The sequence below is a fragment of the Vulpes lagopus genome, chromosome 15 (assembly GCF_018345385.1).
Source record: "Vulpes lagopus strain Blue_001 chromosome 15, ASM1834538v1, whole genome shotgun sequence".
Taxonomy (NCBI): domain Eukaryota; kingdom Metazoa; phylum Chordata; class Mammalia; order Carnivora; family Canidae; genus Vulpes; species Vulpes lagopus.
The window spans coordinates 9683504-9700625 of record NC_054838.1 but is presented as its reverse complement, the minus strand read 5'-3'; the positions used below and the strand labels follow the sequence as shown (position 1 = coordinate 9700625).

The window sequence follows — 17122 nt, the reverse complement described above, 5'->3', positions numbered from 1 at the left end:
AGCCCCACCCCAGCCCTTGGGGGAGGGAGGCAGTTGCCAGAGGAGGGGAGGATGCTGAGGCCCTAAGCAATCTGCAGTAGCTGGAGAAAAGTGGAGCTCCAACAGATGCCCCTCTCCCCGCTGAGACAGGCTTCTGGGTCAGCCTGTCAGTCTCTTCAAAGAGACGCCTTCCATTTTCTCCTTGGAAAAAGCAGGGAGGCCAAGGTCTGGATGTACTTTTGTGCCTTGCTTTATACCATTGCTGTGTTCTGGGCAAGCCTGGTGGCAACAACTGCTCCTTCCTCTCCCTCTCCTCCTCCGCTCCTTCCTGCCCCCCCACTCCCTCTCACCCTCCTCTTCTCTCCCTCCCCTCCACCTTCATCCATCTCTTCCTGCTTCTCCTCCTCCTCTTCTTCCTCCTCCCCCCAACTCCATGTTTGAGACTGGAGAGACTAAGTGCCCGAGGGGAGCTGGCTGAGGTGCTGACTCCAGCAGGCTTCCTTCTGTGACTGAAGGAGCAGGTCGGGTTAGGATCCTGGGTTCTGGGCTGGCACGTCACACAAAACTGGGACACGCCTGGAACCAGCCACAGCCTCCTGGGTCTCAGACAGTCTGCAGACCGGACTGGCTTCACTGTAGTGTCCTCCCTTCAGAATTCAGTAGTGCTTAAGGGGCAGCGGGGCCCTTGCCTGGTGCAGACGGACGCCTGGATGTAGTTTTGCTAGGCCCTGGGCCAGCCAAGGCATCAGTTCAACCAGTGCTAGGGAGTCTTTTCTGTGGCTATTTGTGTGTGTCCCAGTGTGCCACTGTGATCGGTGTTTCTACCCCCACATCCCACTGGCCCCATCTGGTCAGTGTCTCCCTAACTGCAGGGATGCGGCCCATCCCAGCATCAACTGGAACCATGACCCAAGACTTCTCAGAGAGTTCATCCCAGCCTAAGAAGTTAAGTCTCAGATTCTCCGGGTCTGCAGTTTACCTAGTTATGAGGACCTCTCCCCACCCCTGCATCCCTCCCCCGCTGCCCCCTCCCCTCCCTCCCTTTCATGGAGCCTTATTCCCAGGCCAGGCACAGAGCTAAGCACTGGGGCATCAGGCATGGAAGAGACACATCCCCATCCACCGGAAGTCCACGGTCCCATCCAGGAGACAGAAGTGATATATATGATCATGATACAATTGGGCCTGCTCCTGGATCCCATCCTTGGGGCAGACCGTGCAGAGGTTAAGGTTCTGGACTCTAGCCTGCCTGGTCTCCTCATCCTGCCTCCCGCTTCCACTGGTAGTGCAACTCTGAGCCTTACTTTCCTCCTCTGTAACATGGGAATAGCAAGATCATCCCCTGCTAACCTATTATAGATTTTACTTGTTTATGGTGTTTATCTTCCTCCCCCTTGAATGTAAGCTCCATCAGGGCAGGGATTTGGGTCCTTTTGTTTCCCATTGTGCCTACAACAGCACCTGGCACACCATAGGGGCTCAGAAAATGTGAGCTGCTGAATGAATGAATTGGCCACTTCCTAGGGCTCTCTTGGAATTTAATAAACCAGCAGGTAGAGGGCTTGCTTAGCATTGTGTCTGGCACATAGTAAGTCCTTGATAAATAGCATTTACTGTTATTACTGTCAATAACGAATCCTTCTTCCGGTTGCCTCCTGTCTCCTCACAGCTGCTCAGGGAGGTGTGACAGGGCCACATGGGCTGGGAGGGAAGACACACCAAGCCCCGTGCTAGGCCTTCACCTGTGCCATATTGGTTTGCCCCTCACGACAACACAGGCACATTAAGTCACTTGCACACAACACGGCCAGTCATGGTGGGCCAGGACTCCTGGACACCTGCTTGTAGATTTGGAGGCTCACAAAATCTGCAGGGTCCCCATGCAGGAGGTTATCCACCTGGCAACGAGCCCCACTTTCTAGAACTGGGCCTTTGTGGACACAGGAGAGAGGACAGCTGAGACCAGTTGTAGGGCTCAGGGCAAGCCCCTTCTCCTCTTGGGGTCACTGTTTTCCCATCTGTGGGCTGGACTCAACATCCTTTCAGTCTGCCGGCTCTGACCCTCTGGGATTCTGTGTGGAGCAGGACCAAGCTGGGGTCCCTGAAACCTGTCCATTCAGCAAACCTGTCTGCCCAGTGTGTCCGATAGAACGTGACTCCTCCAAGGCGGCCGTTTCTGTCAGTCTGTTCACTGCTGTATCCCTAGCATCTAGAATTCCTCCTGGCACACAGAGGGTCCTCAAAATGCTTACGGGGGGGAAGAAAAGAGGGATGGATGGATGGAGGGAGGGAGAGTGGGAGGGAGGGAGGGATGGAGAAAGGAAGGAAAGAGGGAGGAGGGAAGGGAGGTGGGAGGGAGACACCTCCCCGAGGTTTGGCAGCTGGCAGCTTCTCTAACCTTCCACTTCTCTCAGGGAGAGGTGGTGTGTGCAGAGGGGCAGCCAGCAGGCAGAAGGAGGTGGGCAGGCACGGAGGAGCAGGGCTCAGCTAACCCACGGGGCGTGTTGCTGCCCTGAGTCATGGAGTGCAGATGCATGCCAGGCTCTGCCCCTCACCTGGACCCCTCTCGGCGCTCCCCTCACCCACCTGGCTCTTTACAGACCCAGATGTGGTGTCCCTGGAGGCAGCAGACAGACCCAACTTCTTCCTCCATGTCACAGCCAATGGGTCTCTGGAGCTGGCTAAGTGGCAGGGCAGCGTTGCCTTCCACCACCATGCCTCCTTCTCACTGCACCGGGGGACGTGGCAGGCAGGCCTAGTGGCCCTGGAGTCACTGGCCGAGCCTGGGTCCTTCCTTTGCGTGTCGGGCCCCACGCTGGTCCTGCGGCTGTATGAGCACACGGAGGCCTTCCGCCGGGGCACGTTCTTCCGCCTTCTGGGTAGGTGTCCACCCTGCCATTACCCTCAGCCCCTCCTCAGACGGCCCTTCCTGCCCTCTCCCATCACATCCTTTCAGTTGCCCTCAAGAAGCAGAATTCCCACTGTCTTGGTGCAGGGAGGCCACCTTTGGGTGCTGCCCTGACCTCCATGTTGGTGGCCTAGGGTGTAGTGGGGCTTGGGGCCCAGCCAGCTGCCCGGGTCCTGCCTCCACCCACGGGCAAATTACATGGTCTAAAAATAGGACAGGCTTTGTGGGAGCAAGGTAAGAAGTGCTCCTGGCCCCAGCTTGCATAGCCCACTGGCTCAGGTTTCTTGCTGATGGGGACACATGCCTGCCCTGTGAGCTCAAAGACCGCTCCCTGGGGCACCAGGCTGAGGACGCAGCGGTCTCCCTCTGCCCTCCATCCTGAGCAGCAATGGAGCAACTGCACGCCCCTTCCAGCTAAGGCCGGGGCAGGGGGGGTTCCTGGACTTTGCCATCCCGTTGCCAGGTGGGTCTGCCCCCAAGACCTTGCTCTCTGCTTATACCCTGCAGGAAGGGATCACAATTTCTCCAGCACTCCAGGGAGGCCCCTGTGCCTCGTGCATGGGCACACGTATGTCTGTGCCTGTGGGGGCGCTTTGTGCTGCATGAATGGATCCGTTTACATGTGTGCATAAATATATCTCCAACCAGCCCCTTCATTTATCACCTCCCCCACAAACCAGGCCTGGGCCAGCTCATTCTTACATTCAGTGGTCATCTATAGAGTCCGCCAATGAACGGATTCATCACTGGCTATAATGGCAAGACTTGTGTCCCTTTCTGGAAGACACTGAGGCAGAGTCGAATGAAGCCTTGGGTTCAAATCCTCACCCTAGTCCTTGGCACTCGGAGGAGCGCTGCCCACCGTCCAGCTCTGTACAGCGGGGCTGTTTGCCTCACGGGATTATTGTGAGGACGGATTGCATCTCACAGGCTTGGCTTGTAGTAGGTCCTCTCCAAATGTAAATTCTCAGCTCTTGTCTCAAGGATCCTAGAAAAGCAGGTTTCTTCACAGTCATCAGCAGTGTGGGGATAGAGGCGTCAGGTGGGGCTGATCCCTCCGGCCTGTTGCAGAGCCCATGTACGTTCCCTGCTCAGGCCATGGTTTCCGAGACAGGCCACTTGTGCTAAGATGGTCTGGGGTCTTGTCTGCCTCCACATCCCCCATTGTCTGCTTTCTCTGAGGATTCCTCATCTGTCAGGGCACTGGCCACAGGACCTTTTTTGAGGAAATCTCTCCTGGGACAGTTTAAGTTTCCCCACATCGTCTGTGCCTCAGTTTCTTTATCCATAAGACGGATAATGATAGTCCTGCATCATAGGATTATTGTGAGCATTAAGAAGGAAATAGTTGCAAAGATGTTGAAAGTTGTGTTCGGTGCTATTTAGGAGTTGAGTGTTGTGTTTGTTATTATTATTCTAGCCACCAAGGGTGTAGGACCAGGCTGCCCACCAATGTCCCAGAGGAGCAGGGTGACAGGGCAACCTTATGGAGAGGATCAGGGGTCCCCACCTTCTCTTTGGCAGCTGACTGCTCTGTAGCCACCCACCCTGGGGTTCTTGGCCCTACTCCGAGTCTCCACAGCCCCATCCCAAGGGTCCCCCAGACACCAACCCCAACTCACAGGGGTACAGTTTTCCCTTAGGTTGGCTTTTATTTTATATTATATGTTATCATTTTACTTGATTTTTCTTTACTTTTCCTGCATGTGTCCATTTGTCTCTTCTGTGGAGCAGGGCGGGGATGGGCTGAGCTAGGATGACCTCTGTGTCCTGTCACCTGACCCTGAGCTGGTACCCAGTCTCACTCAGTCTCGGGACGGGTCACCTTTCCAGATGCCAAGCCCTTAGGGGCTGCCTACCCCATCTGTGAGTGGCGCTATGATGCTTGCACCAGCCCCTGCTTCCAAACCTGCCGGGACCCACAGGCAGCTAGCTGCCGGGACGTGCCAAGGTGAGGGGGCATGGGGTCGCGGTGTGTACATTAGTGGATTTGAACACATGCATGTGTAAGTGGGTGCGTGGTCTGCAGGCATAGGCATGAGCATGTATTGAGGTGTGTGTGTGTGTGTGTGCTCACACGTACTTGTGAACACATGTTTTTTGGGTGTGTGTATGCAGATGTGTGTACCAGAATGAACCTGACTTATGTGGATGGGCACATATGAATGTTGATTTGTGTATGATGATGTGCATATAGTTGGGCCCTGTGTGTATTTGTGTGGGCATACCAGTGTCCATGGGCTGCACACAGCTGGGCATATGTGCACGTGTGTGAGCTGCATGTGTCAGGGTGTTGATGCAGCTGCTGTGTGTGTGGGAAGGTATACACTGATGTTTTAAGCGTCTGGATGTATATGTACCTGTGTGAATGTTTTTGAGTCTTGCAGGTGTGATAGTGTACCTAAATGCTGACACATAGGAGCATGTGTGTGTGCACGCACAAGTGTGTGCATAACCAGACCTCGTTCATGTTTCCCTCTTGGTCTGAGGAGCAGGAGTGTGCAAAAGCATGTAACATGCACGTTTGGGTGTATGTGCTCCTGTACAAGCATCTCTGGAGGTTCATGTGACATGTGTCATGAGGAGGGATGAAGCTGTGCTCAGTCCAGGTGAAAGATGATCGTCCCCATATTTCGGACTACTAACTGGCCCCCTGCTCTGTCCTCAGGGTAGAAGGCTGTGTGCCTGCATGTCCCACTCCCAAGGTCCTGGACGAAGTCACACAGAGATGTGTCTACTTGGAGGACTGTGAGTGGCCAAGACTTCTCATCCCTCCCTCAGATTCCTCTAAATCTCCAGGGTCTCCTTCACCAATCATGCCCAGAGTCCCCAGGTCCCTGGAGAAGCAGGGCCAGCAGAGGAGCCTCTGGAGGAGACCTTTAGAGCAAGCAGGGACCTCATCCAGTTCGTTCTTCCTATTAAACAGAGAACAACGTGAGGCCCAGATTGGGGGAAGGGACTGGCTTGGGGCCAGGTGGCAGGAACCCAGTACAGGCAAAGGTAGACCTGAGGTCCGTTGGCTCTGAACTCAGGCTTTGAGGGCAGGGTCCAGACCTGCTGAGCCATCCAGTACCACAGGACAGAGGCCCCGGGGTGGGTCAGGCAGCCTGGCTGGCCGTTGGAAGCTGCCTTCCCCAGGCTCACCTCGGGTGCTCACTCAGGAGCCCTACTTCACAGCCCTGCCTGGTGAAGACCCTCTGGGGCGGGCAGCAGACACCCACTGTTTGAGCTTCTCTCTCTGCCCCAGGCGTGGAGCCCGTGGATTTGGTTCGCACAGAGGAGTCTCTTGGCAACGAGACTCTGCCTCCCAGTCAAGAGCTGCCCACTCTCAGTGGCAAGGAGCTGCAGTTTCCACAGGAAGCTCCCGGGGCGCCCTCCCACAGGCCACGGCTCACTCCAGCTGCCCCGCTCACCACAGCCCTGAACCCACCCGTGGCAGCTACTGAGGGGCCAGGGCTGACTCCAGGCCCTACCCAGGCCACGCTGCGGCAGCCGCTGGGGGTCACTGTATCTAACCTCCCTGCCCACCCCACAGAGCCCCCAGCCAGTAAGAGAGTGACTGCCAGCCACCTGGCCACCCCCTTTACCCCAGAGTCCTCATCCCTGGCCCTTCCGCAGCAGACACTCACACCTAGCATGGGGTCAGGTGCTGTGAAGACGACTAGGGTGACCGTGACCTTTGCAGGGATCCCCAACATCACAGTATCCTCCCGGTCAGCCCCTGCACCTCGCTTCCCACTCATGACCAAATCTGTGACAGTCCCAGGCCCTGGCTCCTTGCCTATGAAGACCACCCCCCTCCAGCCCTTCCCAAGCCTGGAGTTGCCTGCAAGTTCCTCCTCCAGGCCTGTGGCTTCCCCTGCAGTGACCTCCAGGCTTCCCACTTCCTTGGGATCCCACAAGGCTTTGCTGACAACTGCAGTCACAAAGGCCAAGAGCAGGACAGGGATGCCCCAGCCCATACAGGCCCAGAGCGTTTCCAGTCCCAGCGGCCCCCTAGCCGAGGGTAGAACAACAGCAGAACAGGTTCCTGTCAGTGCTCTGGCTACCAAGAGAGGGGAGCTGGGAGGCAGCTCACCCACAGAGAGGCAGCCTGGGCCCCCCCAGCCCACGGGCATACCAGCATCCTCACTTCCAAGACCCGTCCCCACTGCCCCACTCCACCCCACCCACCAAACCACCAGAGCCACCAGGCCCCCAGCTCTGCCCCCAGGGACCACAGCTGCCACCAGCCAGTCCACAGTTGCACATGGGCTGGGGGTCACACCCTTTGTGTCCCTGGACTCAACTCGGCCACCACAACTCCTCTCTGGTCTGCCTCTCGATACCAGCCTGCCCTTGGCCAAGGTGGGCACCTCGGCCCCAGTGGCCACACGTGGGTCCAAGGGTTCCATCATCACCCTTCCACTCCATCAGCAGGCCGCATCTCCCACTGTGGCCACGACTGCACCTACTCAGACACTCAGCTCAGCACTGCCTCTCACCCCTGCTGTTGTGGCCCAGGTAGACCTACCCAGTCACGCACCCCCTCAGGCAGCGGGCACGACACCAGGCCTGCTTCTGGGAGCCACACTGCCAGCCTCTGGAATCGTGGCCATGGCCGGGGGGGCAGCCTCCACACTATCTGCTGCCCCACAGAAGAGCACCACGGAGAAGATGGCCATCCTGTCCAAGCAAGTGTCCCTGCCCTCCTGGATATATGGCCCTGCTCAGGGTATGCCCACAGAACTCACACCTGCTGTGGCCCACACTCTTGCTACCTTGGCACCTGAGGCTGGTGGCCCCTGGGCCGTCACAGTGCCACTGGCACCCACATCCTACCCCTTGAGTCATGTCTCAGCCAGGACCGCCTCCCGAGAGAGCTCACTTGTTCTGCTCCCTCAGCTGTCTGAGGCCCATGGGACCTCGGCTGGGCCTCAGCTCCCAGCAGAGCTGGGGGCACAGGCCACCACCAAGCAGTCTGGACGCTCAGCCCCAGCCCAGAGCATTGCAGCGAGTTCGGCTGTGACCGTGACAGCCATCACTGAGGACGATGCATCTGCCACCTGTGTCGTGAGTGACTTGTCAGCCCACCTCTGTGTGGTCCCTCCATGCCCCTCTCTCCCTAGCCACGTGGCTGGGACACCATCCTGGAGTCACATTCCTCATGGTCTGTGGCAGCTTCTCCTTCACCAGCCGCCAGGCTGCAGGATGGGGGTTCAGTCACCCCCCTCACCTTTGCCCCACACTCTGGAGCCTGACAAATTCTCCAGGCTGCTCTGGGCCCCTGATGTCATAGCAACCTCATCGTTCCCCTGGGGCTGATTGGATGACTTAGTGTGACAACACGAGTGTGCTGTGTGTATGTTTGTGTCCGTAGAGCCATGTGGGCCTATGTGTGCATAGTTTACGTGTGTGAGACTCAGGGTGAGCAGTCATATATCTTTGTGTGTGTGATGGATGGTGTCACAAGACTATATGTGCTTTTGTAAGAAAGAGATAAAGAGAGGTTGTGTGTGCACACGTGCATGCATGGGTATGCTCAGGTTTTTCTGCGTCTGAGCTAGTGCGTCTGTACCCCTATGTACCTGGAGCTCTCCGCAAGGGCTGGGCAGATACACAGAAGTCTCTGGGATTCAGGCCCCTGACCCCAATCTCATGCTCAGCCCATCCCCAGGTTCCAGTGGGCATGATGGGTGGGTGGAGGGTGAGGACCCCACTCCCCGGTTGTCTTGCTGCTGGGTCCCCCTGCCCCATTCTGACCGACAGTGGAAAGGATCTTATGCCCTTAGGTTTGAGACAGGGAGTAGTGAGTGGCTGCTGCCCTGGGCTGGGTACTCATGCTGTCCCTCCACCCTGTGCCCTAGCCAATCGCTGAACAGGACTGCGTCCGCCACATCTGCCTGGAAGGCCAGCTGATCCGAGTGAATCAGTCCCAGCACTGTCCCCAGGGTGCCACACCCCCTCGCTGTGGGGTCCTGGGCCTCGCAGTGAGGGTGGGCGGCGATCACTGCTGCCCCCTCTGGGAATGTGCCTGTGAGTCCTGGGGTCCACTAGGTCCTCCCCAAGCATGACCTCGGCCCCTTACCTGTCTGCTGCTTGGTGTCAGGGTGACTCTGACCTGAATGTACTCTCCGATGGGATCTCTTGTCTCAGTGTGACCCCTGACCTGGCAGGTCCCCTATTCTTGCAACCTCATCTCTGTGATGCCTGCTCTGAGTGACTCTCCAGCCCCCAGGGCCTCTGAATCACCCAGGAAAAGGCCAAGGTGCCTGCCCTTTGTTCCTGGGTAGCCCTGGCCCCAGAAGCATCTGTTTAGTCTTCTCTTCCCTGTCCCTCCCCCAGGCCGATGCTCAATCTTCCCTGATCTAAGCTTCGTGACCTTCGATGGGAGCCACGTAGCCCTGTTCAAGGAGGCTATCTACATCCTCACCCAGAGCCCCAGCGAAATGGTCACCGTCCACGTCCTTGACTGCAAAAGCGCCAACCTGGTGACTGCCCCTTGCCCCCTTTCCTGCTGGGGCCTCGGGATTTGACTAGGTTTGGAGGGGAGATTGAGTAGTGAATTGGGTTTTGAGGGGTGCCAGGAGCGAGGACAGAGGCAGAAGCCCCTACAGTAGCTCCTTCTGTCAGGGGTCTCCCGGAATGGATATGGGGAGAAACGGTGAGTGGAGCGCACTGCCTCCTGGCCCTCCCTGGGCCCTGCACCATTCCCAACTTGTCCCAGCTGTGTAGGCCCAGGTGGGAGGCATCCAAGTGCAGAGGAGCTGGGATACTGGGATACTCCTCAGGGGTATGGCCTGTGGCCAAGGGTGCTGGCTGCAGAGAATCACCTCCTAGGATATCCTCATGAGCCAGGTGGAAGGAGGCAGGGTTTTTTGGTTTGTTTTTGCTCCTGGGCTTACAGGCAGTCAGGTAGAACCAGAAATGTTCCATGGGATTCTGTGCAGCATCTGCACGGCTCCAACGAGTGCCTCTGGTGTGTTGAGAGGGGGTGCAGGGAAAGTGTGCTCACAGTGGCTCCCCAGGAGGAGGAGGCAACAGGACTGGGCTCTGAGCTGATAAGGTTTGGGCTCTCTCTGCAGGGGCACCTGAACTGGCCCCCGTTCTGTCTGGTGATGCTGAATATGACTCACCTGACCCATCAGGTGACCATTGACCGTTTCAGCCGGAAGGTGAGTGCCTCAAAAGCCAGTTCTTCCTAGGGCTGCAATCAGGCAAGGAGCAAGGCATCCAGGGTTGGAGAAGTCTTGAGGCTTATTCATGACTGGGGGCAAGGGTGGGGAGGGACCCTTTTAAAGAAGAATAGTGCAAAAGTGGATATATTTGTAAGTGATTTTAATTAAACCATTTGTGGCCACTCTAATGTCAGAGGAGGACAGGAGGAATATTGTGAATGAGGAGAAGTTAGAATGGCAAGAGATGGTGACCTCAAATGATTGTGATTAAAATATCTACTTCTGCAGTCTTTATAAAAATATATGCCCATTGACACATTTCTAGAGCCCCTTCCAAGAAGGGGGCTGTATAAGTGAGGAGCCCTGATTTTAAGCTTCAGGAGTTTTACATTAACCCCACCTCTGCCAATGAGGCTGGTGTCCAACTGCACCCCACCCTGTGTGGTACCATTCTGGGGGTCTGCTTTGCTCCTCCCAGCAGGTGAGTAACAGGGGCTGATTCGTCTCCTCCTCTGGTCCGAAAGTCCTGACTCTCCCCACCCATTCCTGAGCCAATACCTGCAGCCCCTCCTGTTGGCATGTGCCCTTGAATGCCAAACATAGGGCCACCACACCCCATGATGCTCTTGGGAACAGGGGCTTTGGGGAGTGGGTTTTCCATGAGATAGAAGCTTATACAAAGAACTCCCTGGGTTTCATCCGTTAGGTTTTTTAATTTTTCCATTAAAAAATATTTAAGGTATAACTTACCTACGGTAAAATTCACCGTTGTTAGTGTACAATTCTACAAGTTTTAACAAACACCCACAGTCCTGTAACTACCACCACAGTCGTGATAGAGAACAGCTCCATCACCCTTAATTGTTGCCCTGTGCCATTTTGTTGTCAACTCCTCTCCCACCTCTGACAACCACTGTTCCTGTCCGTATAGTTTTGCCTCTTCCAGAATGTCATACACATGGAATCATAGTATTTAGTAAGATTCACTCACATTGTGTGTATCAGGAGTTCATTGATTTTTCTTCCTGAGGAGTATTCCGTTGTAATGATGTACACTGTTTATCTCCATTCATCAGTTGAAAGACATTTGGGAAGGACAGACAGTGTATGTTCTCATTCATTTGGGGAATATAAAAAATAGTGAAAGGGAATATAAAGGAAGGGAAAAGAAATGTTGGGAAATATCAGGAAGGGAGACAGAACATAAAGACTCCTAACTCTGGGAAACGAACTAGGGGTGGTGGAAGGGGAGGAGGGCGGGGGGTGGAGGGGAATGGGTGACGGGCACTGAGGCGGACACTTGACGGGATGAGCACTGGGTGTTTCTCTGTATGTTGGTAAATTGAACACCAATAAAAATTAATTAAAAAAAAAAAGAAAGACATTTGGTTTGTTTCCAGTTTGGGGTGATAACAAATAAAGCCGCAATAAGCATTTACATAAAGGGTTTTTTTTTATTGAAGTATTACATTAGTTGCTAGTGTACAGCAGTGATTCAACATTTCCATACATTACTCAGTGCTCATCACTATAATTGCAGACGCCACTTATCACCATATGTTATTGCAATCTTATTGATTGTTTTCCTGCTGCACTTTTCATTTTCATGACTTATTTATTTTATAACTGGGAGTTTGAACCCCTTAATTCCCTTTATCTATTTCATCATTTCCCCATCCCCTCCTCCCCTCTGGCAACCACCAGTTTGTTCTCTGTATTTAAGTGTGGTTTTTGGTTGGTTGGTTGGCTCTTTCCTTCCTTCCTTCTTTCCTTCCTTCCTCCATTCCTTCCTTCATTCGTTTTGTTTTCTTAGATTCCACATGTAAGTGAAATCATGCGCCACTTGCCTTTCTCTGTTTGACTTATTTCACAAAGCACAATACCTTCTAGGGCCCATCCATGTTGCCACAAATGGCAAAAGCTCATTCTTTTTTATGGTCAAGTAATATTCTGTGTGTGTGTGTGTGTGTGTGTGTACAAAAGATGTGTCTCTTTTTTATCCATTCATCTATGGATGGACACTTGAGTTGTTTCCATATCTTGACTATTATAAGCAATGCTGCTATAAACATAGGGGTGCCTATATCCCTTTGAATTAGTGTTTTTGTATTCTTTGGGTGAATACCCACTAGTGGAATTACCAGATCATATAGTATTTCTATTTTTAATTTCTAAAGAAACTTCTATACTGTGTCCCACAGTGGCTGCACCAATTTATATTCCCAACAGTTCACAACAGTTTTTTTTTCCACATCTTCACGAATACTTATTATTTCTTGCTTTTTTTTAATTCTAGCCATTCTGACTGGTGTCAGGTTCTCTGTTGTGGTTTTCACTTGCATTTTCTTGATGACTAGTGATTTTGAGTACCTTTTCACGTGTCTGTTGGCCACCTGTATGTCTCCTTGGGAAAAACATTCAGATCCTTTGCCCATTTTTTAGTTGTTTTTTTGTTTTGGTTTGTTTTGTTTTGTTTTGTTTTGTTTTGTTTTGTTTTTGGTGTTGAGTTTTAAGTCATTCTAACAGATATGTAATAAGATCTTACCGTGGTTTTAATTTGCACCTCCCTAATTGCTGATAATATTGAACGTATTTTCCTGGGTTTGTTTTCCATGGTATACCCTCTTTGATGACATGTCTGTTCAAATCTTTTGCACATTTTAAAGATTATAATGTGTTTTATTGGGTTTGAGAATTTTTGTATGTTTTGGATACAGGTCCTTATCAGATATAAGTATTATCTCCCTTGCCTGGGTGGCTCATCGGTTTAGCGCCACCTTCGGCCCAGGGTGTGATCCTGGAGTCCCGGGATCGAGTCTACATCAGGCTCCCTACCTGGAGCCTGCTTCTCCCTCTGCCTGTGTCTCTGCCCCCGCCCCCTCTCTGTCTCTCATGAATAAATAAAATCTTTTTAAAAAATTATTATCTCCCAGTCTGTGACATGTTTTTTCAATCACCTATAAGTGTCTTTCAAAGGGCAGAAGTTTTTAATTTTGATAGAGTCCAAATATCAGTTCTTTCTTTTTTGGATCATGATTTTGGTATTCTATCTAATAGACCTTTGCCTGATGCAAGGTCTCAAAGATTTTCTCTTACATTTTCTTCTAGCAGTTTAATAGTTTCAGGTATTACTTTTAAGTGTATATTGTACTTTAAGTTAATTTTTATAAATAGTATGAGATATGGGTCAAGATTCTTTTTTCTTTTGCATATGGATATTCTGGCATCATTTGTTAAAAAGACTATCCTGCCTCAATTGACTTGTCTTTGCACTTTTGTCAAAAATCAGCTGACCATTAATGCTTGGGTTTACTTCTGGACTTTTAATATCTGTCTTTTCACCAGTGCCATAGGATCTTGATAACTGTTACTTTTTATTAAAATTTTATTAAAATCAGGTTGTATGAGCCTTTTAACTTCCTTTTCAAAATTAGGTTGGCAATTTTAATTCTTCTATATTTCCATATAAATTTAAAATAAGCTTATTGATTTCTATAGAAAACCTTGCTGGGATTTTGATTGGAATTACATTAAATATATAATTATTTGGGGGGAGAATTACAACCTGAACGTTAGTGAACTTTCCAAGCCATGAACACGATATATCTTTTTATTTAAATCTTCTTTGATTTTTTTATTGATGTTTTGTAGTTTTAATTGTAAGATCTTACACGTTTTGTTAGATTTATCTCTAAAAATTTCATATTTCTGATCCTATTGTAAATGATTCTTTTCTTTTTATTTCATTTTCCGATCTCATATTGCTAATGTATACAAATACAATTTATTTTTGCATTTTTTAAAAAAATTGCCATTAGGTTTTTCATTCAGCTGATTGTGTATACACATGAGTTTTGCATATTGACCTCTTATCTTACAACTTGCTAAACTCACTTATTAGTTCTTGTAAATTCTTCCAGTTTTTCTGCATAGTTGTTTATGTCTTTCCTAAATAGAGATAGCTTTGCTTCTTCCTTTCCAATGAGTATTCTTTTTATTTATTTTTCTTACCTACTGCACTGGTTAGGGCCTCTAATATGATGTTGAGGGAATGAGCGCCAATATCCTTGTCTTGTATTTGATCTTAGGGAGAGGGCATCCAGTCTTTCACTATAAAGCGGGAAGTTTTTATAGATATCCTTTATCAGGTGATGAAAGTTTCTTCCATTTGTAATTTGCTGAGAGTTTTTATTACTATGAAAGATGTTAATTTTGTCAGAACTTTTTTCTGCATCTACTAGAATAATCATATTGTTCTTTTTCTTTAGACTTTTCACCCAAAATTACAGTTTTGGGTTTACTTAAAAAGGGAAAGATTTTCAAATTTTTAAAAAATAAATAGCTTATGAAGAATAGTAGTTCCATTTAGAGATCGTTTTTTAAAGATTTATTTATTTATTTGAGAGAGAGGTGGAGAAAGGACAGAGAGAAAGAGAGAGAAACCTTCAAGCAGACTCCCTGCTGAGCCTGGAGCCCTATGCAGGGCTCAATAAGAGGCTCAATTCCAGGACCCTGAGATCACAACCTGAGCTGAAATTAAGAGCTGGATGCTTAACCAACTGAGCCATGCTGGTGACCCATTAAACTCATCATATACTCTTGCTATCCTTTTAATGTCTGTAGGATCTGTATTCATGTACTCTATCTCATTCCTAATATTAGTAATTTGTGTCTTGTCTTCTTCCTGACCAGTCTAGCTAGAGATTTATCAAATGTTTTTTTCCTTAAAGAATGTTTTAATTGTTTTTTTTCTGTTTTCTGTTTTATCAATTTTTTCCCCTTATCTTTGTTATTTTATTGCTTCTGATTCCTTTGGGTTGAATTTACTCTCCTTCTTCTAGTTTATTAAGGTGATAGATTAGGTCACTGATTTGAGACCTTTCTGCTTTATCTAATATAAGCATCTAGTGCTATTAATTTATCTTTAGGCACTGATTTAGCAGCATCTTAAAAACTTTTGATACACTGTGTTTTCAGTTTCATTAAGTTTAAAATAGTTTAAAATTTTCCTTTGGATTTTTATTTGACCCATGAGTTATTTACAAGTGTTTTTCTTTAGTCTCCAAATATTTGGTGATTTTTCCAGCTGTCTTTCTGTTACTGATTTCTAATTTAATTTCACTGTGTTCAGAGAACATATTTTATCTAACATTGATCCTTTTATATTTAGTGAGACTTCTTTTATGTGTCAGAATATACTCTATCTTATACATGTGTATTCTCTTGTTGAGTGGAGTGTTCTGTGAATGTCAGGTCAAGTTCACTGAGAGTGTTGTTCATGCTTTCTAAATTCATATTCATTTCCTACTTGTTCTATCAATCATTGAGAGAGAAGTTGTTGAAATTTCTGAGTATAATTGTTGATTTGTCCATTTTTCTTTGGAGTTTTATTGTTTTTTTTTCAGATTTTTGAAATTGTTATTTGATGTATAACATTTAGGATTGTTATGCCCTCTTGTTGAATTAACTCCTTTATCAGTGTGAAATGGCGTTTTTATCCTGGTAAAAGTCTTTGTTCTGAATTCTGCTTTGTCTGATTCATCTATAATAGTGATTCCAGTTTTATTTTGATTAGTGACAGCATGTATACCCAATGAATATATCTAAGAGAAATCTTTTTCCATCCCTTTTCTTTTAACCTATTTGTATCTTTTTACTTAAAGCAGGATTTTGTAGGGAAGGAATAGTTGGGTCTTCCTTTTCTCTTATCCAATCTGCCAGTCTCTGCCTTTTAATTGGGAGATGTTTGGACCATTTACACTTAATTTGGTCATCAATATGATTATATTTGTATATAACATAATGTTGGCATTTGTTTTCTATTTGTCCCATCTGCTTTTCATTCTGCTCCCTTTCCTCTTTTTCTGCCTTATTCTGGGTTATTTTTAATGATTGCATTTTATCTTCTCTGTTGGATTATTATCTGTACATTTTACTTCTACATTTGTTATAAACTCCACGGTACATCATTATGGTTTTTCCTTAAGCAGTCAATTATCTTCTAACATGGTTTTTAAACTAAGAAAAGTTTATATTATCCACATCTTTATCATTTCTGGTGTCCTTTATTTCTTTGTGTAGATCTGGATTTCCATCTGGATATCACTTTCTTCTGTCTGAAGGACTTCCATTAACATTCTTATAGTGCAAATCTGCTGGTATCTGAAAAAGCTTTTTTTTAAGATTTTATTTATGTATTTATTTGAGAGAGAGAAAGAGTGAGAGAGAGAGGAGCAGGGTGGGGGAGCGGGAGAGGAAAAGAATTTCAAGCAGACTCTGCACTGAGTGCCAAGCCTCATGTGGTGGTGGCTTGATCCTACAACCCTGAGATCATGACCTGAACCAAAAATGAAGTTGGATACTTAGTGGACTGACTAACGCAGGTGCCCCTGAAAAAGTTTTTATGTCACCTTCATTTTTAAAGATATTTTAACTGAGTTTAGAATTATATGTTAATTTTTCTTTCATCACTTTAAAGATTTTGCTCCACTATCTTTTCTTTTTAAATTGAGATAAAATTGACCTAACATAAAATTAATCATTAATCTCCCTAGCCCTGTCAACTACAAATATGCATTCTGTCTATAGATTTGCTTATTTCTAGATATCTCATATAAATGGAGTCTGCAATATGTGAATTTTATGTCTGGCTTCTTTCATTTGGCATGTTTCTGAGGTTCATCCATGTTATAGCATCTACCAGTTTTTTTTCATTTTTTATGGCTGAATAATATTCCATTGTGTGTGTGTGTTTGTATATATATATATATATATATATATATATATCTGTGCATTTATTGCTGGCCATTTGGGCCATTTCCACCTGTTGACTATTGTGTATAGTGCTGCTATAAATTTCTACTGTCTTTCACTTTGTTTATTTCCACAATGATATCATCTATCATTCTGATCTTTGTTTCCCTACCTTTTGTCTTTTTTTTTTTTTTTTACTGCTTTTACAATTTTCCTTCTATCATTGTTTTTAAGCAGTTTGGTTAAGACATGCTTGGTAATTCATTTCTCTTTCAGAGACTCTAATTACACATATATTAGGCCAGTTAAAGTTGTCCCACAGATC

General features: G+C 48.2%; 1 protein-coding gene across 1 annotated transcript in view; it reads left to right on the top strand.

The window, feature by feature from the left end:
* The window catches only part of OTOG (otogelin), a 90891-nt gene that overhangs the window by 54674 nt on the left and 19095 nt on the right, over positions 1-17122 (top strand). The window contains 7 exon segments of the mRNA XM_041730653.1: positions 2580-2858; positions 4721-4838; positions 5556-5635; positions 6135-7939; positions 8734-8902; positions 9212-9357; positions 9952-10041. Of these exon segments, the coding sequence (XP_041586587.1) occupies positions 2580-2858; positions 4721-4838; positions 5556-5635; positions 6135-7939; positions 8734-8902; positions 9212-9357; positions 9952-10041 (2687 nt within the window).